The sequence below is a fragment of the Rhinolophus hipposideros genome (assembly GCF_964194185.1).
Source record: "Rhinolophus hipposideros genome assembly, chromosome: 21".
NCBI classification, from domain to species: Eukaryota; Metazoa; Chordata; class Mammalia; order Chiroptera; family Rhinolophidae; genus Rhinolophus; species Rhinolophus hipposideros.
In genome coordinates this window covers 44909013-44934039 of record NC_138067.1, presented here as the reverse complement: position 1 = coordinate 44934039, position 25027 = coordinate 44909013, and the positions used below count along the sequence as shown (strand labels likewise).

The 25027-nt window shown below is 56.3% G+C and overlaps 3 protein-coding genes across 7 annotated transcripts; 1 reads left to right on the top strand and 2 right to left on the bottom strand.

The window, feature by feature from the left end:
* Positions 1-1549: 1549 nt before the first annotated feature.
* On the top strand, positions 1550-7140 carry LOC308489691 (Friend virus susceptibility protein 1-like). 4 transcript variants are annotated; one of them, XM_081031217.1, is made up of 4 exons: positions 1550-1848; positions 3427-3470; positions 5396-5430; positions 5819-7140. In XM_081031217.1, the coding sequence occupies exon 4, from the start codon at positions 5832-5834 to the stop codon at positions 6699-6701; it is 870 nt and encodes a 289-aa protein (XP_080887343.1). In that variant the 5' UTR covers positions 1550-1848; positions 3427-3470; positions 5396-5430; positions 5819-5831; the 3' UTR covers positions 6702-7140. The 4 variants fall into 4 exon arrangements, with proteins under 4 accessions (XP_080887343.1, XP_080887341.1, XP_080887342.1 ...); XM_081031215.1 differs by having other exon boundaries at positions 1562-1848; positions 5396-5472; positions 5824-7140; XM_081031216.1 differs by having other exon boundaries at positions 1564-1848; positions 5824-7140.
* A 1869-nt stretch (positions 7141-9009) lies between these two features.
* ACP4 (acid phosphatase 4) lies at positions 9010-13035 on the bottom strand (the record flags this gene model as incomplete). Of its 2 annotated transcripts, XM_081031211.1 has the most annotated exons (11): positions 9010-9125; positions 9201-9379; positions 9579-9703; positions 10131-10213; positions 10292-10424; positions 11147-11242; positions 11333-11431; positions 11713-11859; positions 12591-12677; positions 12751-12855; positions 12925-13035. In XM_081031211.1, 11 exons carry the CDS (start codon positions 13033-13035, stop codon positions 9010-9012), a joined length of 1281 nt encoding a protein of 426 aa, XP_080887337.1. The 2 variants fall into 2 exon arrangements, with proteins under 2 accessions (XP_080887337.1, XP_080887336.1); XM_081031210.1 differs by having other exon boundaries at positions 9010-9379.
* A 7161-nt stretch (positions 13036-20196) lies between these two features.
* On the bottom strand, positions 20197-21174 carry GPR32 (G protein-coupled receptor 32; the record flags this gene model as incomplete). The annotated part of the gene is made up of 1 exon (XM_081031533.1): positions 20197-21174. The coding sequence occupies one exon, from the start codon at positions 21172-21174 to the stop codon at positions 20197-20199; it is 978 nt and encodes a 325-aa protein (XP_080887659.1).
* Between the last annotated feature and the right edge of the window lie 3853 nt (positions 21175-25027).

Genomic DNA, 25027 nt, shown 5'->3' with positions numbered 1-25027 from the left:
CAGGTTTCCAGAATGCTAACCAGTTCCCAAGAAGGCTAACCCTGGGGAACAACACTGGAGAGGCCGGGAACCAGCCAGACCTCCCCAGGTCTGCGGGTGGAAGTCAGGGCATCTCCTGGTGGTGTAAGCTGCACGTTGCTGGAAGTTTCCAAAAAATGTGAGAATGAAGAATCACCAATGACGAAAGACGAAATTTTTTTTTTTCACTGCCAACAGAGGTCTGTCTTATATATTTTCTCAGATGTCCCTTAGAGCCAAGCTCCTCGTTCCTGCCTCCCCCTCGGGGAATGGCCAGTTCTGGGAGGGTCCTGCAGTTACTGTGATAAGAATATTGCTTGTCCCGCTGAAGGGCCAGTTCATTTGGACAAACAACACCTGCCGTTCTCGCCTGGGGCCATCCCCCAAGGCCTTCCAAAGCCTGGCAACGTGACTGTCACATCAGCCTGATATAACTTCATGTGCTGATGTGGACAAAACGGAAAGCGACACCCTCCTCTGTCTCTCCTACTGGGAGCAAGAGGAGGGAGAAGCTTTCTTCGCCCTGAGCTAACCAGTGCCTCACGTGCACTCTCTCACGGGAGGGAACCCCACCTGCAGCCTCTCACGCGGGGAAACAGGGGAACAAAAACTAACCGACAAAGGTTCACATCAGCCAACGAAGGCAACTTTTCTTCCGCATCTTCCCTACACACAGCCCGCCCACCCTCCTCCCGTCTGACAGCCACCAGGCTGTCCTCTGAAACGGCCCAGGAACGCGCTCCCACCTCCCGTGTCCCAGAAGACCGCAGCCTGCAGCCCCCCAGCTGGAGCTGCGCCCCCGGCCTCTGGCCACCCGCGGCGGGGCAGAGCCGCCTGGCAGGGCCGGCGGGGCCACCTCACGGCCGCGCGGCGTCACAGGTGAGCTGTTTGCACTGAATGCTTTCCTTCTTCAACGCATCCCAAATTGGGGATTCCTGTTGGCGGTGAAGGAGCGCCAACAGCCACCGCCTGACAGCGGTCACACCAAACAGTGTTGACAGTGGCACTCTCTGGCGAGTAGGTTTGCAAATAGAGACGTATATTTTTTTTTATATTTGAAAAAAATGTTTACAATCATGACAATTGAAAGACACACCTTAGCTCTCCGACCCGACGAAGAACCGAAGCCCCCACGTGCTCCACCACCTAAACCAGAAAGGGAGCCTCAAATCCAGTCCTCCCTCAGCCTCGGGAGGCCGGACCCCAGCCCCGCCGCTCCTGAACCCCACAGTTCAGGCCCCCCAACCCGCGCCTCCGCCAGAAGCGAAGACCAGCCTTCCCGCCGGGTGTCTACGCTCCGGTCCCGCCTCTCACCGCGGAGGCTCCGCCTCCAACTCTGCGCCCCGCGGGCGCTTTCCTAGAACACCGCCTGTCAATCTCAGCTCTGGCCCCGCCTCTCACTCTGCGGTTGGGACTGCGTCTGGGTCGGCCCCGCCCCTTCAGCCACAGCTCCCGCGGCTGCTGCGCTGGCAATTCCGGTTGCTTCCCTTCTGGCCCCGCCCCCACTCGGGGTCCTTCCCCTTAACGGCCCGCCTTTGGGGCCATCCGCAGAATTGCCTGACGCTCATGACAGGACGACGGACACTGTATTTCCTTGCTTCCTTGTCTCCTCCCCCGGGGACAACGTCTCTTTGCTTGTTCAGGAAGATTTAATGAGACCAGGCATTATTCCCTTTCCCAAGCGCCGAAGCTGCCTCTCCAGAATTGGCGCGTGTAATGGATGTCTCGGGGCGGAGCCCGGCCTGGCAGGGGGCGGGCCTTGCGAGCGGCGCGCGGTATAAAACGGGACGCGCGGCACCCCGCGCAAGTTTTGGAGGGAGTAAGGGTTTGGTGAGTTCCTCTCGGCTTCTTGGCTTCTTTTTGTCTGCGCGGTGGGCCTTTGAGACGGGGGCCGCGCGTGTGATGAGGTGCCGGGGGCTCTGGCAGCGGCCACGTTGTCGCGTGCATGGGGTCACGGCCTTTGTAAAGGCCGGGCGCCCGCTCGGAGGCCGGGATGGCGGCTGCAGAGGGTGTGGGCGCTTCGGGGGTGCGCGGGGCTGGGAGGGCTCCTGCCGCTGCAGCGGACGCGGCCTTCTTTGTCTGCACAGGCTGCGCCATTTCTGCTGCCTGCGTCGCAGCTCTCCGCCATTTTGTCCGTCTTTCTTGGTGGGCGGGGTGGCGACGGCGCGTGTGACCTTTTTTTCAGAGGCTTTCCACCAGAAGCTAGCTGCACGTGCTTTCCTTGGGACGTCGCTCTTGTTTCTTCAATCCTAGGCGGCTGGCATTTTTTGCATCCTAGAGCAAAGACTCTGGGGGAGGTGGCGACGAGGGCTCAGGAGCCCCCGGGGGAGAAGTAGGAGGGGGGGCTCTGGTGGAGGAGAGGGTCGTTTCTGAGAAGCAGATGGGAGTGGGCTTAGGAGCAAGTAAACGGGGGGCCTTTGCTCACCTTCGGGAGCCATTTTGTTTGCTTGTCTTATTGGGGGACAGTGTGTTTCCCCAGGGCCCATCCGCTCCAGGTCCTTGTCCTTCAGTCTAGTCGTGGAGGGCGCAGCTCAGCTCCAGTCACCATTTACAATCTAGTTGCAGGGACGCAGCCACCATCCCACGCGGGAATTGAACCGGCACCTTGTTGTTGAGAGCTCGCGCTCTAACCCACTGAGCATCCGGCCGCCCCTCAGGAGTCACTTCTGACACCGTCACTCCAAACACCCGTTCCGTTGAACGTGACTTGGGGGTTCCTCGGTGCTTCCCGTCTCCCAGGACGTGGTTGCCAGGCCGCTCCCCGCCAAGGAGCCCCGCCCGTGGGCACCGGGCCCACTTCCTGCCTCCCCACTAGGACCCGGCTACAGTCCCCTCTAGTTGACTTCCTCGGGCAGCCAGCTGCAGAACCGTTGACTCTGTCCTCACTGTGGCCGTGTCAAAGGGGAAGGATCTCTTTCCTCGGCCATTCATAATTGACACGTTCTCTTGCATCATTGCCCCGTGTGTTTTCTTCATGCCCCTTTTTACTTTTTATTACTGAAATCTTCAAACATACAGGAGATAGACATAAGCTTAGTAGTTGCAGCATTGCACCTTCTTTGCTGTCTTTGCGTTTAGTGTTTTGAAAGTAAATTTGATCCAAAATAGTGACTGCGTATGTTCCTAAAGTAACATTTTCTTCTCAATGACAATGCTACTGTCACCCTAATGTTTTCCAGTCTCTAGGTGCCGTTAGCTTGGCCTCTGTCCCTGAGGGTGAGTGGCCTTGGGACCTGTTTGCAGAGGGACGGGCTCCCCTGATGTCCAGCACTGGGTCCAATCAGCCCTGAGGATGCAGTGCTTCCCAGGACCTCTTGACACCTGGGGCTCTGAGGCCCTGGTTTGACGTTCTCTGGACCCCCAGACTGTTGCTTCGCCCACCCTCACCAAGTCCTTCCTGTGTTACAGGTGTCTCTTCAAGCCAAGGGGCCACCCACTACCACGCCATCTTGGTAAGAACCTTTCCTCCCACTCCCTGACCCACCCGAGTCTAAAGTCTCTCACCCACGTTTTAAGTGACGTCGCATCACGTATCCCTGGGGCCTTACTCATATGCCGACAGTGTGCCTGGGGTGTAGATACGAATCCCAGCCCTGCTGTTCGTGGGCTTGGAGGCGCGAGTCTGGTGATCGCACCCCTGAGCCTGTGTTTGTGTCTGTAGAGCAGGCACTACAGGTCGGGAGCAAGTGAGTAGGAGTCCTCTGCACAGTTGGGTGGGGGCGTGCTGTTTCCTGCCTTCAAAGGGAAGGAAGGGTTGACTAAAAGGGAATGCACAGGCTGTGAAAGGAAGAAATCTACGTCAGTTTGGGTTTCAGAGGAAAGGACTAATCAGAAGTCTAATTTTCAAACTCGGAAGAAAACAGTGGCTGGCCGCATTATCACTCAGTGCAGATTTTGTACACTGGATACACTCACTATCCTTCAGCAAAGCTCAGACAGCTTCCCATGAATCACGTGCATATTAACTGATACAGTTATGAAAGCTACCATTCATTGACAAAATAGCCCTTGTTAAAATAACACTATTATATCTAGAGAATGTTTCACAAGTGTTTCAAAAGCCTAAATCAGAAAATGGGCCTGGATACTTGTTGTCCAGCTCTAGGAGGGTTTTTCTCTGTTCCCTGGGTGTCAGGAACAGAACAGTGGCTGCATAAAATGGGACAGAAAGTATGTTCTCTGGGATTCTCGGTGGTTTCTGCTCTTGCTGAGAAGCCCTTTAGAGAGAAGCTGCTTTCTGTAAAGGGGGAGCCGAGATTTCGGGTCACCTGAGCCTTCCTGAGGTGCTGATGCTCTTTGCCCAGGGTGTCCTCTGCAGGGTTCTGCACATTCATGTTCACCTGAGAGGGAAGGTGCCCGGTGGGCAGGGCTGTGAGGGTGGTGAGAAGAGGGCAGAAAGTTGACGGCAGACTGTGGAAGACCTAAGGGCCACAGAACATCTATTGATTTCTAAGGCAGCCTGGTCCAACAGAACTGCCAAGATGGAAACGCTCTATTCTGCATTGTCCAATCTGGTAGCCACTGGCCATGTGTGGCTCTCAGGGACCTGAAATGTGGCAAGGGCAACTGGGAACTGGATTCTTACATTTTATTTAAATTTAAATAGTTCGGTTTAAGGGTTTCTGCTTGTTACTTAGCTCAACTAGGGAATGCTAGTCACATCTAAGTACTGGGAGGACTAACACGCCAAATCCTCTCCCAGGCCAATGACAGGCGTATGACCTTTCCCTGGTTCACAGAAGGTTCTGGTGCAGCCGCTTCCCCAGATGACAGAACGAGGAGTAGTAGTGACAGGACTCGTGCCCCCGCAGTTGGACTCCAGAGCGCGGGCAGAGCTGGAGGCTTTGGAGAGTTGGGTGGGGAGAGGGCCTGGGGCCCCCGCAGAGCAGGGGCAGGGCTGTGCCTTGGAGCTGAACTGAAGTAGGGGCCCTTCTTCACCTGGGATCCTGCTAACAGCCTGTCTGCCCGGTGAATCTGTTCCCGTTTTCCGGTGTGAAGGCTTAGGTCAGTTGCCGCAGCTCATACAAGAAGTGACACAGAGGGACAAGCTCTGAGGGGTGGCCGTGGGAGCTTGCCTCCTGGCAGCCCAGGGGCCGAGCAGTTGCTCATTTCTCCTGCCTGGAGTTTCAGTTCTTGTCTGGTCACCTCCCTTAGGACTGCAGGCAAGTGATCCTGGGACCTGAGTCAGGAGGCGCGCAAGGCTGCCAGGGCCCCCATGATGTCCAGCACTGGGCTCTGACCTCCCTGAGGACACGGTGCCCCCCGGGCCCTTTGACACCCGGGGGTCTGAGGGGCCCTGGCTCTGCGGAGGGAGGGATGGCGGCGCGGTGGTTGCCATGCATCCCACTGACCTTCCCTCCCCCCTTCCTGTCTGCAGGTGGAGCCTCCCCGCGTCAACAGCCCGGTCCCTCGGTAAGAAGAGAAGAGGCGCCCCCATTTCTAGTTACAGAATGTGTGAGTGATGGTAATCGTGTAAAGGCAGGTGCTGAGCCTTCACAGTAACCCCGTGGAGTGGGGGGACAAGGGGGCTTGCTCAAGGAGGAGCCGGGGGCTTTGCAGTAAGACATCCTGTGTCAGCGGTCCTGAAAGGGATGTACTTGGGGCCCCCATGATGTCCAGCACTGGGCTCTGATCTCCCGTGAGGACACGGTGCCCCCTGGGACCTTTGACACCCGGGGGTCTGAGGGGCCCCCACTGAGGTGCTGGGGTCGCGTAGCTGTCTCCCCCACCTGCTGCCTCTGTGTCCTTCCCAGTAGCTGCTGAGGCAGCACCCCTCAGCCTTCCTCCTGTTCCCTGCCAGGGCAGCCGTCACCATGGCCGAGAGAGCCCTGGCGCTCAACCCGATGGGGCGGGGGGACCGCTACTACACGTACACTGAGCTCCTGGCCATCTCGCGGCGCTTCAAGCAGAACCCCAGTGAGCTCATGGTCACCTGGATCCTGCGGGTGTATGACCAGGGCGGCTCGGCCCTGGCCCTGAATTCTGGGGAGCTGGCGCTGCTGGGCGACCTGACCGGCGACGCCATCTTCAACTACCACAGCAAGGGCCTGCGGGGCGGCTGCAAGACGCTGCTCAGCTGGCTGCTGCTGGCCTGGCGCCAGCGCTGGGAGTCGTTCGTGCACTTCGAGGCCACTGAGCTGCCTTTCCGGCCCTGGACCACCATGGAGGAGGGCATCCGGCTGGTGCGCGAGCTGGGCATGCTCGAGTGGATCTACCGCGAGCCCGCCTCGCCCCCCGCGCCCGAGCAGGCGCCCTTGCCAGCACCGGAGGACATGCCCTTCACGCAGGGCCTGCAGCGCCGCCTGCTGACGGCTGCGCCCTCCGAGCTGCGGCTGTCGCTGGTCAGCCTGCTGGTCAAAGGCATGACGGTGCTGGAGGCGGTGATAGAGATCCAGAGCATTGCCGACGTGGGCCTGCTCTGGCGCCACAGCCAGCCAGGCCGGGCCAAGTTCATGCTGGGGCCCAGCCCAACGCGCAAGGACCTCATGGGCTGGCTGCTGAGCCACGGCGTGCCCAAGGAGAGGGTGGACAAGCAGCCCACCAAGGTCCTCCTGGAGCTGTACATCAAAGAGGCCAAGCGCAGCCGTTGCCACCCAGCCGACGTGCTGGGGGAGGAGCAGCCCCCGCCGCCCCCCTATTCTGACCAGGCCTGTGGGGAGGAGCTGCCCGTGCACCACGACTAGGAGCGGGGAGGAGGCTAGATGCCCCTCCGGGCCCCCCGGCACCTAGGGGTGCAGATGCAGAGCCTCGGCCAGTGTCCCCGGAGCCGCCTCGGGAGGGCTGAAGCACTGCTGCTCTGCCCTTGCGCCTCCTGTGTGCAGGCCACCCCATGGGCGTCCCCTGCCGCAGCTGGGTACAGGGCAGCTCCTGAGAGCGCCCCGAAGCACACAGCCTGTTATGTCTCGGTCTGTTACCTTTCAGCCCCATTGGCATGGTGGGGTCGGCACCCACCCCCTGTTCCCCATAGGTCCCCAAAGCACTACAGGCCAAGTGGGGAGACCCCCCCTGCACAGCCCACAACATGAAGGCATCTGGAAGTTTGTGCCCTTTTTCTTAAGGTTTTTTAAAAAATGCAATGTTTTTACTTAATGCTTTCAGCATATACAGCGCTTTTGTTTTAGGGATGCTGTCGTCGTGGTTTTTCAAGACTAGTTTGCAACGCCTTTCCCTTTGCAGTGGGACTTTCGCGGTTTGCTCACCTGGGGAAGGGACGGCCAGTCCCATCTGGTTTCTCTAGTTGCATGTGTGGCCTCTGGCCAGTGTCTGTCACATCTGGATAAAAGGTGTTGGGGCCGAGAATCAGCTTCATGAGGCTGGATGGCAGCACTGGGCACACGGGTGCCCATTAAATAGTGCATCGCTGCGTGTAGACCGGTGTTTGGCGAGCTCCCTGTGCGGAGCTGAACCCAGAACCCTCTCTGGGCACGGGGCAGGAGACATTCATGGAAGCCCCAGGAGGCTCTTGTGGGCCTGTGGGAGCCACTCACAGCAGCAGGAGAGGGGAAGCTGCTAGACTTGGGTCTTCCCTGGATCTCTAAGCCAGAAGCTGGGTGTCCTCCCAGGATCAAGAAGTACAGAGGGCATTCTGGGGCATGGCCATTGTCCACTTGAGGTCCTGTGACCACTGGTGCCTCCAGGGGTAACGAGGGATGGGATCGGGCGGGTCTGCGGGCTCCCCAGGGATGGGTGTTCTTGACGAGACTACCTGGTGGGCCCGGGCACGATTCCCTTGCCCCACAGTGCTGGGAACGGGTGGACGGGAAACTGCTGGTGGCCCGAAGATGGAGGAGAAGATGGAGGAGGCGTCTCCCAGCTCCTCTGGCTGTGAGGACTAGTAGCCCCAACTCTTCCTCCCTGCATCCCGTTTCCCCCAGGGGAACTTTGGGGGGTCCTAGTGGCTGGGTAACTTGGTTCTGGCCACAACCCCCCCTCGCCTGTGATCCTCTAACTACCCGGTCTAATAGACACCAAGTGGCGAGTAGCACCCCGTCCACACCTGGCTTCCCCAGCAGTGTTCTCACGTGGGGGGTTTGCCTGGTGGTGCATGACCAGGAGAGAGGAGCCTGCCCTCCTGGGTAGAGGGGCTGAATGCAGGCGCCCCGTACCAGCCTAGAGCCACGCCTGGCCCACACTCAGTGCCCCGCGGGGTCTACTGTTTGTATTGGATGTGCTGTAGGTTTAAGTGCTGTCCAGTAGGACAGCCACGTGGGGCTGACCGCTTGAAATGTGGCCATGCAAGTGAGACCTGACCTTGACATTTTATTTAACTTAATTGGCCACATGGCAGCCGGTAGTGTGTGCGCTGTATTAGGCGCAGCCCTGAGAAAATGGTACCGGTCACACCTGCTCTGCTGATCCCCAGAGGTTAATATCAGGGGTAGTTAATATCAGGTTAATATCACGATGAAGTTGAGTCTTGGTTGTGCCAAATGAGATGGGAGCACAGAGAGGCCAGTCACTTGTCCAGAGCCACACAGCCTCCCGATTATCACTGACCAGCCTTTGGGCCAGGCCTTGAATTCCCTCCACAAGATAGAGCTGCACCCCACCTGCCCTCCCCTCCAAGGGAGAGGATTAAAACAGCCCCCTCGTCTCTAGGACATTGAGAGTCTCCGTAGTGCATGACCCGCAGATGGGCTCATGCAGGTGCGCACGGTGTAAGGGCTACACCTACACGCACAGGGCCCCCACGGGGCCTCACCACATGGTAAATATAAGTGCCCACACGGAACAGGCACACGTGCACAGGAACCTGTCGGTGTAGACACTGCGCGTCCCCAGTGCAGAAACACCAATGTCTACACTTGAACCACGACAGACAGCGCCCCACACCCACGCACGTGTGCACACGTCCGCTTGCAGCCTCTGGGCCCAGGGTCCTCCCGCATCCCCACGCGCGTAAGCACACAGTCACGGGAGCCAGTGCAGCGGGTGAGCAGACATGTTGGGGTCCAGGGTCAACAGTGGAGAAAGGGTGCCCCGTTTCTCGTTTCACACTGGGTCTCCCCAGGCCCGCAGGCAGCCGGGTCTCCAGGCCAGCAGGCCCAGCCCCACGCTGAGTGCCACCAGCAAGGCCACAGCCCCGGCCAGCAGGGGCACCATGGTGGCTGTGGGGACAATGTGGGGGTGAGTCTCAGGACTTTGGACCCCCCACACTCCCACTCCAACACCGAGGGCCTCACCTGTGGGTGGGGCAGCTTCATGGGAGCCATGGCAGGGGACCCCATGAACGGGAGGCCGGGCCTGGGCGGTCAGCTGGCGGAAGCGGCCTAGTGGGCAGGGGGCCGGGCACCCAGGGAGACTGAGACTCAGGGGCAGGCCAGCGGAGTTGTTGCGGTAGAAGAGGGAGACAGTGACATTCCTGTAGGGAGACAGGAGGCCGTGGCGCCCAGGCGTGCCCCTCACCTCCCCTGACACTGACCTTAAATCAGAAGAGCAGCTGAAAGCCCCTGACCCCTTCCTACCAACCTCCTAATGCCGTCCCAGCACCTCTGCCCGCCACCACGTCCTGCCTTTTGAGAGTTCTGTCCAGCCCATTCCCGGCGCCTCCCCCTCCTCACCCTGCATCTTCCTGCGGGTCCCCAAGGCGCTTCCGGAACTCGAAGCCGAGGCAGGCAGCGTACGGTGGGGTGTGCCCGTCATAGAGACCCAGGGCCCCCTGGAGGGCCAGCAGAGTGCTGTCGTGCTGCAGGCGGGTCGGGATGAGACGGGCTCCTCTCCTGAGGTCCTCTCTCCCCTGAACTCTAGACTCCTGCGTCCAGCTGCCTCCCATGTGTCCCCCTAGGGCCCCCTCCCAAATCGGCTCACCCGGATTACATCAGTTACGGGTAATCATTTCACAAAGATGGGTCAAATAGATGCAAAATATTGTTGGACAGCTCACCCTGTCCTTCTAGAAGAGCTAAACTCTTTCTCTGAACACCATCTGCCCCCTCCTTCCAAATTCAATGCCTCTAGTGCTGTGTGGTCCCAGAGCATGGTTTGGAGATAGGAGTTACCCAGGGCTGTGGGCTGAGGCTCCATTGAGACCACCGGCTGTTCCTCACCCAGACCGCCATCCCCTCATCCGTGTTCCCCCGTGGCACTCACAGCCTCCCTTCCCAAACACTCACCGCGGAGTACATAACCATCTTAAGGGGCAGCCCCAGGCGCTGGACCCGAGAGAAGTTGGCAAGGATGGCATCCAGAAGGATCCCTGAGAGGGCAAGACAGGGTGCTGAGGACCCCAGAGGAAGGCCCCTCGGCCTCCCAGCCTCCCAACCCCGCACCTCACCCCCTGTCAGTTGGGCCTTCTCTGCTGCCCGGGGTGGGCCCACATGGGCCCCAATATCCAAAGCTGAAATCTGCGCTAGCGTCCGCAGGACATCTGGGGAGGCCCAGGATGGGAGGGGAAGACCGTGGGCTCGCTGGAGAGAGAGGGAGAGAGGACAGAGTAATGGACGTCCTGAGCTTTTCATGCTCCCCTGCCCCCACCCATCTGTGCTGTCCCCATTACCTGCAGTCCTCTCTCTACCTCTCATCTGAACCCCTCATGGGCTGAGTCCCATCAGGAAGTTATGGTGTGTGCAGTAACAGTCATTAATTAACAATAGTAATGACCATCATTCCACAGTCCCAGACGCCCTTAGGGCCAGAGGTGTTTCAGAATTCAGACGTTTTGGATTTTGGAAGGGTTGGATAGCTCCAAGACCATATACCTCCCTAAGATCCAGTGGGGTCTGGGGCAGCCCCTAAATCACACACGTTGCTATTCCCACCGTGCAATTCAGAACATTCCCACAATGTGAGGGAAGCAAGAACTATGGAAAGCACCGTGCCATTTCAGGTCAGCTCTGGCTGCCCAAAGTTTGGTTTGGGGCGCTTTTCAGAGAACGGATCCTGGGGAAAGGAATTGCAAACACATGGCCTCAAACCCACATGCCAGGTGCTATTCTAAGTGCATCGCGTGGATGAACCCATTTCAGGCTTCACAGCAACCCCAGGTGGTGTTGCTGTAGGTGTCACCAGCCTATTGTGCACACGGGAAACCAAGGTACTAAATGTTAAGTGACGCCTGAGGGAACCCTGGTAGTGAGCAGCAAAGCTGGGATTTCAACCACTTGGCTGGGTGGGTGGGGCGGGGCCTCACCTGGCACATCAGTGTGTCCAGAACTTTCCACGCCCTGCGGAGCGGCTCCCCGACCAGTGACAGCCCCGTGAAGTTCTCCAGGTGCGTCAGGAAGTCCTGGATGCGTGGGGGCGGGTGAGTCCGAGAATCTGCGGCCCCGCGCCGCCAGCCGGGTCCCAGCGGCCTGGTCTTCCCCGCCCGGCTCACCGTCCAGCCCTCCAGCGCTGTCTGGTATCCAGCAGCCTCGGTGGCCTCGCGCAGCAGCTCGTGGTATCGGGGACAACTGCGCGTGGGGAACCTCAGCAGCTGGGGGAAAATGAAGCTCAGAGGGACAGCAGCGGGACGGGCCGGGAGTCGGGGCTGTGGGGCCCTATCTCTCCCAGACCTGGCGGCACGGCGTGGGCGTGGGGTTGGCGGCTCACCTGTGTGCACAGCGCTGCCCCGCGGAAGGTCTTGCTGCGCTGAGCTGCCTCGGGCCCGGGAGCCACCAGCCAGACCCAGCGCCGCCCCTGCAAGCCTCTGGCCCTCTCCTCGGGGCTTCTGCCTCTCTCCATCCCTCTCCCACTGGCCCTGACCGGCCCCCTGACCTTGTCCTCGGTGACAGGCACCGTGTGCACAGGGATAGGCCTCCAGGCGGCCTCAGGGCGCCCCGGGGCAGCCTCGGGGAACAGCCCCGCCAGGTTGGCCTGAGCACTCTCCAGCGTGCGGTCAAAGTCTGTGCTGCGAACGTACACCTGGCGTGGGGAGAGCACAGTTACCAAAGGCCCACAGTCGGGGTCACGGTGTGGTTTGCAGTGGCAAACCAATAGCTTTGGATTCATTTTGGGGTCGAAGGTCAGGGGTTGGGAGTCAAAACTCAGGGAAGGTTTGAGTGTCTGGCCTATGTAGAAAGGTGGGATCAAGGGTCAGAGGTCGATAACAGGAACAGTCGGCTTGGAGGTCAGATGTTGGGCATGCATGTAGGATTAAGGGGGTCGGTTGAGTCAGTGAAAGTCAGAAAAGAAGATCAGAATGGCTGGAGGCCAAGATGAGGCAGGCAGTTGGAAGACATGGGGTCAGAGTTCAGTACATGTCTATCAAGACTCAGAGGTCGGAGGTCAGGAAGAATGATCCTAATGGAGTGATGTCAGAAGACAGAGGAGGAGATAGGAAAGTCAGATTTGATGAAGGGTAGACGTCAAAGGTAGGAGGTCAGGGGGGCAAGTTGATTCAATGATGGTCAAAGACAAAATTAATCAAGGTTTGGTGTCAAAGGTCAAAGGTCAAGATATTACTCAGGTTGAGATGGGGCCAGAGGTGAGTGTGGGTTAGGCGATGATTCGGGGTCAGAGATCAGACAGGGTTTAAATCATAGGGTTTTTGATGGGGTCAAAAACCAGAGGTGGAGGCCCAAAGAGAGGGTTGGAGTCAGTGGAGGTCAGAGGTTGAAGGTCAGGAGGTTGGGTGAAGGTCAAGGTGGCAGTACCTCCTCCCGCCGGTACTTGGGGCTCAGAAAGGCCTCATAGCGACTCCTCAGGAAGCGGCCCAACTCCAGCTGCTGGAGAACCCCCTCCTGGGGACAGAGCAGACTCAGCAGACCCCTCCCCACTCTGCCCCACCCCTTGCACCCACCCCCAGCTTCTCACCGAGGTCAACTGGCCCAGGCCACGTGGCCACAGGGTAGAAACAGCCTCCTTGTGCGGGTCCTTGGGGTAGGAGGCCAGCGGGGCCCGGTCACCATGGCGGAACACCTGGGGAGGGGACTGGGTCAGGGCTGGCCTGGGGAGATGAGAAGCCAGGCTGGGGTGGGGACACCTCACCACAGCCACGAACACCAGGGATCCTTCTTCCATCAGGGCCTGGGGCAGGAGCATCAGCAGGAGCAGGAGAGATCCGGCAGCGGGGCAGCCCTGGAACCCGGAGCCAGCCATGTCCACACAGCCAGACGCTGAGCTCATCCTGCTGTCTGTACCGCAGCCTTACCTGATCGTTTCCTCCCCCAGCACCCCCAGAAGAGCAGGTCCCAGCAGGCCTCCCGCGGAGTTCTCTCCCCAGATTGCCATCTTCGGATTAACCTGTGGCCTAACCCATTTAATCTTTACCACAACCCCAGAAGGGGTTGATACAGCTATCATTATCTCCATTGGTGCAGATGGGGAAACTGAGGCACAGAAGGATTAAGTCATTTAACTGAGGGAAAACAGCTAGTGAGCGGTGGGCAAAACTGGGATTTGAATCCGAGTGCCCTTAACCTGGGCACAGAGGCAGAAAGGGAAACCACCATCCCACCTCACATTCTAGACTCACACATTCTCTGCTCCCTCCCTCACCCCAGTCTGTTCTTCCTTTTCTCACCCTTTAAATGTTGGGGCTCTTGGAGGCTTTCTTAGGATTCTTGATTTCACTTTCTCCGGCGCCACCCACAGCTGGCCAAAGCCAGCAGGGACAAGTGGCTAAACACACAGATCCTGGAGTTGGACAGGCTGGGTTCAAACCCTAACTTCACCATTTACAAGCTGTGTGGCTTTGGGCAAGTTACCTCTCCTCTCTGTGCTTAGTTTCCTCATTCATAAAATGGGAACAAGCACAATCTATTGCCTTGAGACTTGAACGTTCTAATATACACAGCACTTAGAACAGGGTTTTGAGGAGTAACTGCTAAATAGTGGTCGTTGTTTATTCTGGAGTAACAAATTACCCTAAAACTTAGTGGCTTAAAACAATGGCCATTTCATCTCTCTCACAGTTCTTGTGGGTCACGGATTGGAAAGTGGCTTAGTTGGGTGATGCTGGCTCAGGGTGTCTCGTGAGGTTGCAGTCAAGCTGTCAGTCGGGACACCAGGAGGTGAGACTCCCTAGGGTATCTTGGAGGCTAGCTCCTGGATAACGTTCTTTAAATAAATAAAGATGCCTCTTCAGCCGGCTTCCTGTGCCCCCCACCCCAAATCCACAGCTTGAAATCCTAACCCCTCATGAGGTGATGGTATTAGGAGGGGGGGCCTTTGGGAGGTGATTAGGTCGTGAGGGTGGGGCCCTCATGAATGGCATCAGTGCCCTTATGAAAGGGACCCCAGAGAGCCCCCTCCCCACTTCCGCCACTTGAGGACACAGGGAGAAGCTGGCCACCTATGAACCAGGAAGTAGGCTCTCATCACACATCTAATTGGCCAGAGCCTTGATCTTGGTCTTCCAGCCTCTAGAACTGTGAAAACACATTTCTGTTGTTTAGAAACCCTGAGTCTAGTATTCTGTTATAGCAGCGTTAATGGACGAAGACACAACCCATCTCAAGGCCCTTCACATAATCACCTCTGCAAAAGCCCTCTAGCCATGTGAGGGAATGTGTTTACAGGTTCTGGGGGTCAGGATGTGGGCGTCACAGGGGCCATTATTCAGCCCACCACACAGGTAAATACGGGAAACAGCCTGCTTGTGCCCCTCACCTGCCCGCCCCTCTGACCCACTTCCTGCCCTTCCCCATCCTGCTCTGCGCCCTCAGGGTGGGCCTCTGTCTTCAGCTCTGTCCAGGCCTCTGCCCTCTGGATTCCAGTTGGGGTCAGTCATTAAGGGGAGCAGGAGCTCTGAGGGCATGTGGTGCTGGCTTCTCCTGTAGTTCCCATCGCGGGCCCCCTGTCTCTAGGGGCTCAGGTGACCTGGGCCCCTCTCCTGCCCCTTGACCCCTGGAATTGTGTATTAGTTGGTGAGGGCTGCCATAAGAAATGACCACAAACTGGGTGGCTTAGACGCCACAAATGTATTCTCTCACAGTTCTGGAGATCAATCTGGAGTTTTGGAGATCAGGTCCAAAAGTCCAAAATCAAGGTGTCGGCAGGGATGGTTTCTTCTGAGGGCTGTCAGGAAGGATGTGTCCCAGGCCTCTGCCCTAGTGTATGGCGTTACTGGCAATCCTTGGTGTTCCTTGACCTGCAGACCCGCAGCTCTCTGCCTCCGTCATAATGTGGTGTTCTATGGGGTGGCTGTCTCTGGGTAACTCTTCTTATAAGGGCTCCGGTTACAACCTCATCTTAACTTCATTGCATCTGTAAAGACCCTATTTCCAAATAAAGTCACATTCACAGGTCCTAGGGGTGAGGACTTGAACAAGCCTTTTGGGGGACACAATTCACCCCCACAGGGTGGTAGCAGATACCTGCTTTTGCTAAGCTGGCGTGCTGTCCCCTCCTGCCATATCTGAACATGGTCCCTGCATGAAATTCTCTCCAGTTAAACCCTTTGGAGTTGTGCCTCCTGCTTTCTGCTGCAACAATGAAACATGGCACTCTTCCAGATTTTTCAATGCACTTTTTTTCATATACGTACTTTTTACCAAAATGAGATCGTACCGGACATGCAATGTTGTAACCTGTGTTTTTCAGTTAACGTTCTTCTTTTCGTGTCAAAAATTTGCATCTCATCAAATACTCACTTTCCTTTCAAATGTCCCCAATCCCCACCCCACCCCTCAAAAAAAAAATCACAGCAGCTTTCTCCAAAGCAAAACCCAATTCAGGATTACCCACCCCATCTGGTCATATGTCTCCTACGATTTTTTTAAATATAGAAAGTCCACTAGCTTTGTTTTGTTTTATGATGTGGTCTTGTTGGAGAGACCGTGCCAGTTGCCCTATAGAATGTCTTGCCTTCTGGAATTTTCTGGTTGGTGTCCTGACGTATCATTTTATAGCTGATTCTTAATATTCCCAGTAGTTATGTTGTATAAAGTCACCAGGGATGCTGAATTATCAAATACTGAATCCCTGCTTCTAGGGGAAATACATATATATCTCCATGGGTAATGACGATTGCTTGCCCTGTTTCTCCTCTGTATTTTTGGAAGTTGGTTCTAAAGGCATGATGGACAAAAAAATAAATAAAAATAAATAACAATAAAAAAGGAGTTATGTATCCACAAAAGTAGCAGGTGGGCTGGCGGAGTAAAAATCAGGGGCAGTCGGTGCGCTGTGAGAGCCACGGGCCCGCCACCGTCTGGGTGACCCAGAGGTGGGGAAGCTGCTGCCACCACCGTGATTTCTACCATTATAATTGCCACTCTCATCCCCAAACCTGGTGACCAGGCTCTGGAATGTCCAGTTAACCACTGCTGTTTCTCTTGGCCTTGTGTTTGGCAGACACTGCCAGAGGAAATCATGCCTGGGCCACCTCACTTACTCTCCTGGCTTCCAGCTCCTCCTGCTCCCTATACTTCTGGCCACCAGAGCTGACCCTGTCCCTCCCATGGCTTCTCTACAGGGGAACAAATGCCTCAGTGTTGTGTTGGGGGTCTGGCTCTTTGATCTCAAATGTCCAGATCCTAAGTTTAAATACTGCATGGGACATTCTGCACCCAAATCCCCCTGTTCCCCAATCTCTGCCCCAGTGTCCCCTCTACCCAGAATGCCCTTCTCCATCACCATGGCCACCATTCTGGTCTCCCAGACAACTCTCTCTCAGGTTCCAGTGGCTGAATGCCCCCCTCAGAGGCCCAAGAAAAGGAAAGGGAGCTCGAGTGACTGTGCAGCTGAGGCACCATGGCAATGAACTTTCAAGAAGTGAGGAGGGCTCTGGTGAGGAAAGGGAGGTTTGGGGGGGAAGGGTTGGGTCCTGACCTCTGACTCCCTTCCCCCAGAATGTAACATTGGCCATAGCCATGTTCACCATCCTCGCCTCTATATACTTCTTCAACAAGGTGAGCAGGAAGAGGGTGGAGGTGGCGGGCTGGATCTCTGACTCTTTGGTTCCCATTTTGTTATCTTGACTTCTCTTTCTGTCCCATGTATCTGTGTATCGCTGTCTCTCTTCCGCTCCTAGGCTCAGCAATGAGAAGACACAGGACAGCCTAATCCAAGAGGCCTTGCCTCTGCCCCAACCATGACTCTGGCCTGAGACCAAATAAATGTGACAGAATCAGCACATCTGGCCACTCTGCTTGAGGTTCAGGCCTCTGGGTCAGAGGGAGGAGGGCTTGGACTCCTGGGTCTGAGGGAGGAGGGGCTGGGGGTCCAGATTCCCAGGTTTGAGGTGACGGGCACAGAATCTGAGCTGAGTTTTGAGGGATGCGTAGGAGTCTGTCAGGAGTATTTAGAGAGGTGAAAGGATATTCCAACTTTGGATGCAAGGGCAAGAGGAGAGAAAGAGCAGGGCTGATTCACCACCTGGTGCCAAAACAAACTGCTATATACATCAGATTTATTCCTTCTCTCTGAGCCCTGGTTTTCTTATCAGACAAAGATAGTTTTTTCCAATGGACCCCAGAAAACCACAGCAAGGATGGCCTGAGATCAAAGACAAGAATCCACTTTGCAAGTTGAAAAGGGGCTGTAGTTATCATATTTTTTCATTATATTGTATCAACACATCTTTTTATTTTCTTAGCAAACTCCTATTCAACCATCAACACCCACTGTCAATGCCCCTTCCATAGGTGTCCACAGCCCTAGACAGAGAGTCTGTTACCAGCTCCTCACTAACCTCCTCCCCACGCCCTGACTCCATCCCCCACAGGTGGAATGTCATGGGTGACACCCTAGCCTTTGGCTGAGCTTCAGCGCCTTTCTCATCTGATGAGAAATAATTTCATTTCGGCCCAAGATCTGAGAAGGCAGCTTCTGAATAGGGTGACTAAACATCTTGGGTTTCCCGGGAAAGGCCTAGAAAATTCTCATCAGGAACGGAATCATAATCTCACTATCATTTTGGCTCAGGGATTACAAAAACTTTGGGCCACTTGTGACATAATTGGTAATCACGCCCTCTTTAATTCTCAAGCGTTCTGATTTGAAGGATAGTCTTCAAGAGTCCTTGGTTGCAATACTCCAAAAAACCACACCGGGGCGGTGTTGGACTATTTTCCCAGCCAGAAGATAACCAGCTCAAGGAGGGACGTGGATTTCCGAAAAACCATAATTCTGAGACCAGGCGAGGGAGGGAGTCTTCGCTGCTTTTTCCTGCCTCCTGCCTGGGCTTCCTGTCTCTTTGGACCCTCGCCCCACCCCGTCTCTCTCTCCTCCAGCCCGTACAAGGGTCTTTCTAAACCCAAAATTGACCCTCTCCCTCCCTCCTCACAGACGTCCCATTGCTCTGGAGCCCTCCAGACTCTTTGATAACAAAGAGTCCCAGCCCCTCAGCCTGGCAGTAGAGGCTGTGTGGCCTGGCTCCCTCCAGTCTTTCTTTTTTAAAAAAAATTTCACCCACCTCCTATGCGCCCCCACCCCAGAATATTCTTAACCACACATAACTCAGAGATGGTAAAAAAAAAAAAAAAAAAAGAAAGAAAAAAAGGAAGGAAAGAAGGAAGGAAGGAAGGAAGGAAGGAAGGAAGGAAGGAAGGAAGGAAGGAAGGAAGAAAGAAAGAAAGAAAGAAAGAAAGAAAGAAAGAAAGAAAGAAAGAAAGAAAGAAAGAAAGAAAGAGAATAAGGAGGAGGAGGAGGAGGAGGAGGAGGAGGAGGGGGGGGGAGGAGGAGGAGAATAAGAAGCAGCAGCAGCAGCCATGCCCCCGTACCTTTTCGCATGCTGTGCCCTCTGCCTGCAGTGCCCTTTCCCACCTCTGCTTTATGTCAGCCCTTTTGGAAGGCTTCCTGGAAATCCTTCCCTATCAGAGGGAGTTGATCTGCCTTCCGCCCCTCCCTCCCTCCCCCACTACTCTCCCCTCCCATCTTCGTAACTGTAACTGGGACGGTGAGGGTGGGGGGTGTATCCTGACTACTGCTGGACCCCCCGCGTGGGTCTTGGCTGTCCATGCTTGTAAAACAAGCAATTTATTGACAAAGAAGTTGGTCTTTGCATCCCCCAGGGTTTTCAACCACTTAGTGCCGGGTTTTTCTGTCCTCTGGGAGCAATCAGGGTTGCATTTTCACAACCACAGGCACTTGGAGATGGATGGGGCTCAGCCCAGTGGCACCGCACGTGGGTTTCCCTGGAGAGCTTTTGAAACTCCCAAGCCCAACTCCACCACGGCCCACGTAAACCACAACGCTTGGGGATGGGGCCTGGACACTGATTGGATTTTAAAAGCTCCCCCGGCTATTAGAATGTACAGACGGGGTCAAGAGGCATCACTAATTAGTTTTCCAAAGACGGAAAGAGATAGATTTTCCCCCTGGAGCTCAGTGCATTTCTGAGGTAGCCTTGTGGGTACAACGTAAGACTCCGCGTGGAGCAAAAATTAACCTTTAGTTTGAAAACCATTGGGAGTTTGATCTCAAAAGACTGGCAAGCAACATGGTTCCCAGGGAGCAGACACTGGAGGGACGGTTAACAGCCCCCTCCATTGTGAGTCCCCACCACCATCCCCACCACCATGGGTATTTCAAATGTAGCAAGTGAAGAATGATAACTGAGGCCCTAAGGACCCAGGAAATCTGGTTACTCAGTGGTGTCCTGTGTTACCCGTTCCACCTGGGGGACCAAGGTGCCCCCTGTGTGTATGGGACATTCCCAGTTTTAGGCCTGAAAGCCCCATGTCCCGGGAATTGCTCAGTCACAGGAATACCGAGTTGGTGAGTCATCCTCGTTCCAAATCCCTATCCTGTGTCTTAGTCCTGTCTTTAGATCCAGGCCCACGTCTCTCTGTCTGTCTCTGCCTGTCTGTCCCCGTCCGACCGTCTCTCTCCCCATTCATTCCCTTCTCCTTCAGTCTGATGCCAGTTCTATTTCCATCTCTCCCTAGAGCTCTCTGTGTTCCTGTCTCTCACTGGGTCTTCGTCTCCATATCTGTTCCTGTTTCGTCTCCCACTTGGGCCCTCCCAGCAGCCTGACCTGTCTCTCTCCTCCTCTCCCTGCCTTGGGCCCCCATCTACCGCTGTGTCTCTGCCATCCTATTGTGTCTGGATTACACCCATTTCTCCCTCTGAGCATCTCTTCTTGCACTCGCCTGCTTTGTCTGTGGGTCCCTGTGCCCCTCTCTCTGGGTCTCTGTCCTCCTTTCTATCTGGGTCTCTGGCCCCTCTCTCCATCTCTCTCTGTGACCCCCCATTCTGCTCACCATCTCTCACTGCATCTCAGTGTACCACATTCTGGAGGTTGAAGAGATGGCAAGCCTCACCCCCTCCCTTCGCCCTGACCCACACTGTCCCCAACTCCCTAAGAATTTCCCTTCAGGTCCTTGAAGGAAGGCTGGGCCTCCGTCCCCAGTGCCCAACCCCACCTGTGTCCTCCTCACACCCTCCCCCTGGGCAGGGCCAGAGGGCCTGGCATAGCTGCCTCCTGAAGGCCTGGTCCCCGCATGCATAGAGCAGAGGGTTGAGGCAGCCACTGGCCCCCACCAGGGTGAGCGCCAGCGGTCTGAGCAGCACCCAAACCTCCTCCATGTCCAGCCTGGCCTCCCACGTTCCCACCAGCCTCAGCAGAAGAAGCAGGTGGAAGGGGAACCAGCAGAGAAACAACATGGTCCCTGAAGCCCAGGGCATTCCCAGCAGCGGGGACCTCCCCGTGAGCCTTGCCAGCTGCAGCTTGGCCTTCAGGAGGCTGTGAAAGGCACTCAGCACCCCCAAAGGCACCCCAAAGCCAAACACCAGCTGATTCAGTGTGGGATTGGAGGAGCAGTGGGGTGGTTCCCCAGCTGGCGTCCTATTATAAGGCTGGGCTCGGTTCACCAGGGCTCGCAGCGTTGGCGCGCCCAGGACCAGTACCAGGAGCCAGAACCCGCCGGCCCAGAAAACCACCCTTCGGGCTGCGCGGTGGTTCAGCGCCCAGGCTGGCCAGAGCACAGAGGCGCAGTGGTCAGCGGCTGTGCGGGTCAGCAGGCGGCCACTGGCGTAGAAGGTCAGGAAAGCCAGGCCAGGGTCCAGGGGACAGGAGGTGCCACCCAGGGGCCAGCTGGAGCGTGTCCAGATGAGGGTCAGTGGCAGGAGGACAGTGAAGGCGACATCGGTTGCAGCCTGGTAGCCGAACCAGGCGGCTGACAGCGGGGGAGGCACGAGGGGCCCGGCTGCTCGGATCACCAGGCTGTGGCTGACCACGTCCAGCAGGTAGGAGGCAAGGGCAGCCAGAGAGTAGAAGCAAAAGAGGACAGCCTCCGGTGGGCACAGGGCTCCGGGGGCTGCTGGCTGCCGAGTCTCTGAAGGGTCCTCCATGGGCTGCACGGTGCTGTCAGGACCCACAGGTGTCCACGTTAGCACGCTCCACACCCATCTCCCCAAACTTCCCCAGGTCCCCCATCTCAAGGATGGCCTTACCGTCCACCCAGACCTGGGACACGGTCCTCTCCGCCTTTCCTCCCCTAAAGGCTCGCAGTCAATCTCACTCTGATTCTCTCCACATTGTGCCCTCTGCTCTGTCACCAGTGCACTGGCCCAGCTCAGGCCTCCATCTCACCTGTGGACTCACCCCAGCCTCCTCCTTGACCTCCCAGCCTCCAGTCTCCCCCTCCAGTGCAGCCGCCACATGGGTCCAGAGCTGACCTGCCCGTCCCCTGCTCACAGGCCTCCCCTGGCTCCTCAGTGCCTCTGCACAGTCCTACCTCTTCAATTCAGTCTGGGGTGAAACCCTGGGTGGTGTGGCTCTGGCCCCATCACCCCCTGCAGCCCTTCTCCTGTCCTCATTGCATCAAATCTGCCCACTTCACGGAACCAGTGCTCCTCCAGTCTCATGCCCTTCACTCCTGCTGTCCTTCTCCATTCCCTCAGGAAGCCTGCATCCTTCAAATACTGCAGGATCCTTGCTGCGCCCAGCCCTACAAGGCGCCTGCTCTTAACAGCACTGCCTTTCAGGTGGGGAAACAGGCCAGGAGCAGACGCACTTGCTCAAAATCAAAGCAGACAAAGCAGAGACCGAGGCCAGATTTGAACTCACGTCTGTGTGACCTCAGAGGCCTGGATGTCGGGAGATCAGCAGGTCCTGCTCTGTTCGTGGGCCTCAGTTTACCCACTCTGTTCCCTCGTCCTGAACTCTCCAGCAGGTGTGGGGAAGTGTCTTCCAGGACGTTTGAGCAGGAGCTGGTCACTGGGTCTCCCTGTGAGGACTTAGGATGGGGAGGGGCAGGGCAGCTCACAAGCAGACAGAAGAGGAGGTAGAAGCCAGGGCCTGGCTGGAAATCGGAGGGGCCGCCATGCAAGGTCTGAGCATGGGCCTCAGTTTCCCCACTTGGGAACTGATGGATTTGCTCGTTCACCTGGGCACTGTCTTCCCATCTCCCCAGGATAAGGTCTGAGCCCCTCAGCCTGGCACTTGCAGCCCTGCCTGTTGTGGCCCCACCCACATCACCAGCCTCACAGCTTACCACTTCCCTTCCTTCTGCTCTGGAGTTCCTTGAATAGGCACCCATACACACACCCATTTGTCCTTGCTGTTCTTTCACCGTGGAGCACTTTGCATTACCCCATCGCTTTAGCCAGCCCCCTCATCACTTGCATTCCCCTTAAACTTCCTGTTTTCCCCTCTACAGCACTGACAATCATGTATTATTTTTAATGTTTGTATTGTTTAATTGTCTGTCTGCACCCCTCCCTCCAATGCTCTAACATAGAAATTCCCTAAGAGTAGAAATTTTTATCCTAAAGCAATCCCTGGCACATAGCAGATGCTCAGTAAACATTGTTGAATAAATGGATACATGGGTGTGAGTAAGGATCCCCCTGCCCACTGTGGTAGGCAGAGTAATGGCCCCAAAGTTGGCTGTGTCTTAATCCCTGGAATCTGTGAGTATGTTACATTTCATGGTAAAGGCGCGTTAAGGGTGCAGATGGAAGCTTAAGGGTGCTAAACAGATGGCCCTGGAATAGGGAGAGGACTCTGGATTATCCAGGTAAACCCAAGGTAGTCACCAGGGTCCTTATAAGTAGAAGTAGAAGAGGGAGACAGAGAGAGACTTGAAGACAGTACCCTGCAGGCTTTGAAGGTGGAGGAAGGGGCTGTAAGCCATGAAGTGGGGGGGAAAAGGAAAGGAAATGGATTTTCTAGAGCTCATAACTCATTTAGGACGGCTGACTCCCAGAATCATGAGATAAATTTGTGTTGTTTTAAGCCACCAAATTTGTGGGAATTTGTTACAGCAGCCATCGGAAACTAGTACACCCATTTTATAGACCAGCAAATAGAGGCTCTCTGAAGGTCACATGGTCACTCTGTTGCTGAGTTTGTTTCTGGAATGAGAAGGTGGTAGGAAGTTGGGGATAGGCCACAGAGAGAAGAGGGTCTGGACCCAGATGGCCAAAGGAGAGGCCTGCAGTTGGAGGGCTGGGACTGGTATCCAGGAAAGAGGAAGGAAGGGGAGTCACGAGGGGAAGTGGGTACCATGCTTTGCCAGGCCTCAACTTTGTGGCTCCTGTGGGCCTCAGAGTGCCCCAGACTGGAGGAGGGGCAAAGTGGGGAGGGAGGAGGAGAGGGATCCTGGATTAAAGGCCACTCAGTACCAGCCTCTCCCTCCCTTCACTCCCTTGAGCCCTGTCTGTCCTGTCCTGCCCTGCGCCTACTCTCTCTTCTCCATCTTCACAGCCTGGTCCCTGTTCAGGATTCCTACTTTTCCCCTGGACTCCCACCTTAGCCTTCTCCTGTCCACAATGCTCCTCCATGGGGCCCCAGGGGGATCTTTCTACACCCAGTATTGACCTTGCCTCCTCCCCTCACACACCTCCCATGGCTCCCCAGTGCCCCTGGACAAAGTCCCAGCTCCTCAGCCTGGCCTTGCCGTGCGGCCCATCAAAGCCCCCACATCCACCTGCCACCACTTCCCCATTGGTTCCCACATACCTGGTACCTGCTCTGTGACAGCCATGACCACCTTGGTTGCTCACTGTCTGTGTCCATCTCTGTGGACTCTTTGAGATCAGGGTCTGGTCTGATTCCAGCATCACCCACCACAGGAGGAGGTACATGGGAGGCCCCCATTTTCAAATGAGTGAATCATTAGCACTCTGTACGCCCAGATCTCCGTCAGCATGAGACCAGTGGGGTAGGACAGCACATCATGCCCCACAGGCCGTGTCCCAGGAGTGGGGGACACAGAAGCAAATGAAAAAGACAAGGGTGTAAGGTTGTTACATGGCCCAGTCCTCATTTTATTTCACATGAACAAGAATGAGGACCAGGAGACCCACAGCACACGAGTAAGTCATGGTCCTGAGATGGAATCTGTCCCCGACTTCCTGATCCCAGCTGGGGCCTGGACCTCTACCCCAGGAGGGCCCCCTAGGATCAGAGAGCAGGGCGCCTCCGAGTTTGCAGCGGAGTGCGGGGTTTCAGGTTACACGGAAAGGTGTCAGATGTCAGGGGGTGAGGAGTCTCATGACAGCTATTTTCCTACTTTGATGACAGCCTGTCTCCCACGGCTGGGAGCATCTCAAACTCGGCCAGATTGGGGCTCCGCCTCCCCTCTCTCGTCGCTGAAACAGAGGTAGTGATTAAAAGCGTGACTTCCTCCCTCCTGCCTGGGAGGTAAATATCTTCCTGCGGGATCATGAGCTCAGAGCTCTCTCCCTCAGGCTGCGAATTCCGTGAGGGCAGAGGCTGAGTTCTTGTCAGGAACGCTTGACTCCCAAGGGATGGCAGAGGTTTGTACCTACTAAGCACTCTGTCAATACTTGAAGGGACAGAGTAGGGCGTGGAGGTGGAGGCTTCTGAAAGAAGCCCTCCCCCTGGGGTGTCAGCCCCTCCCCCTGGGGTGTCAGCCCCCCCCCCTTGGAATGTCAGCCCCTCCCTCTTGAATGCCAGTTTCTCCACGGTAGGGACCTCTGTCTCCACTTTTTTTCAAAATTATTTGTTTGTTTATTGGGGAATATTGGGGAGCAGTGTGTTTCTCCAGGACCCATCAGCTCCAAGTCAAGTCCTTGCTTTCACTCTGGTTGTGGAGGGCGCAGCTCACTGGCCCAGGTGGGAATGAACCGGCACCATTGGTGTTAGGAGCACTGCGCTCTAACAGTCAGCCGGCTGCCCCTCTCCACCTTTCTGTCTCTTAGTGCCTGGAACCCAGCCGGGCCATCTGACAAGCGC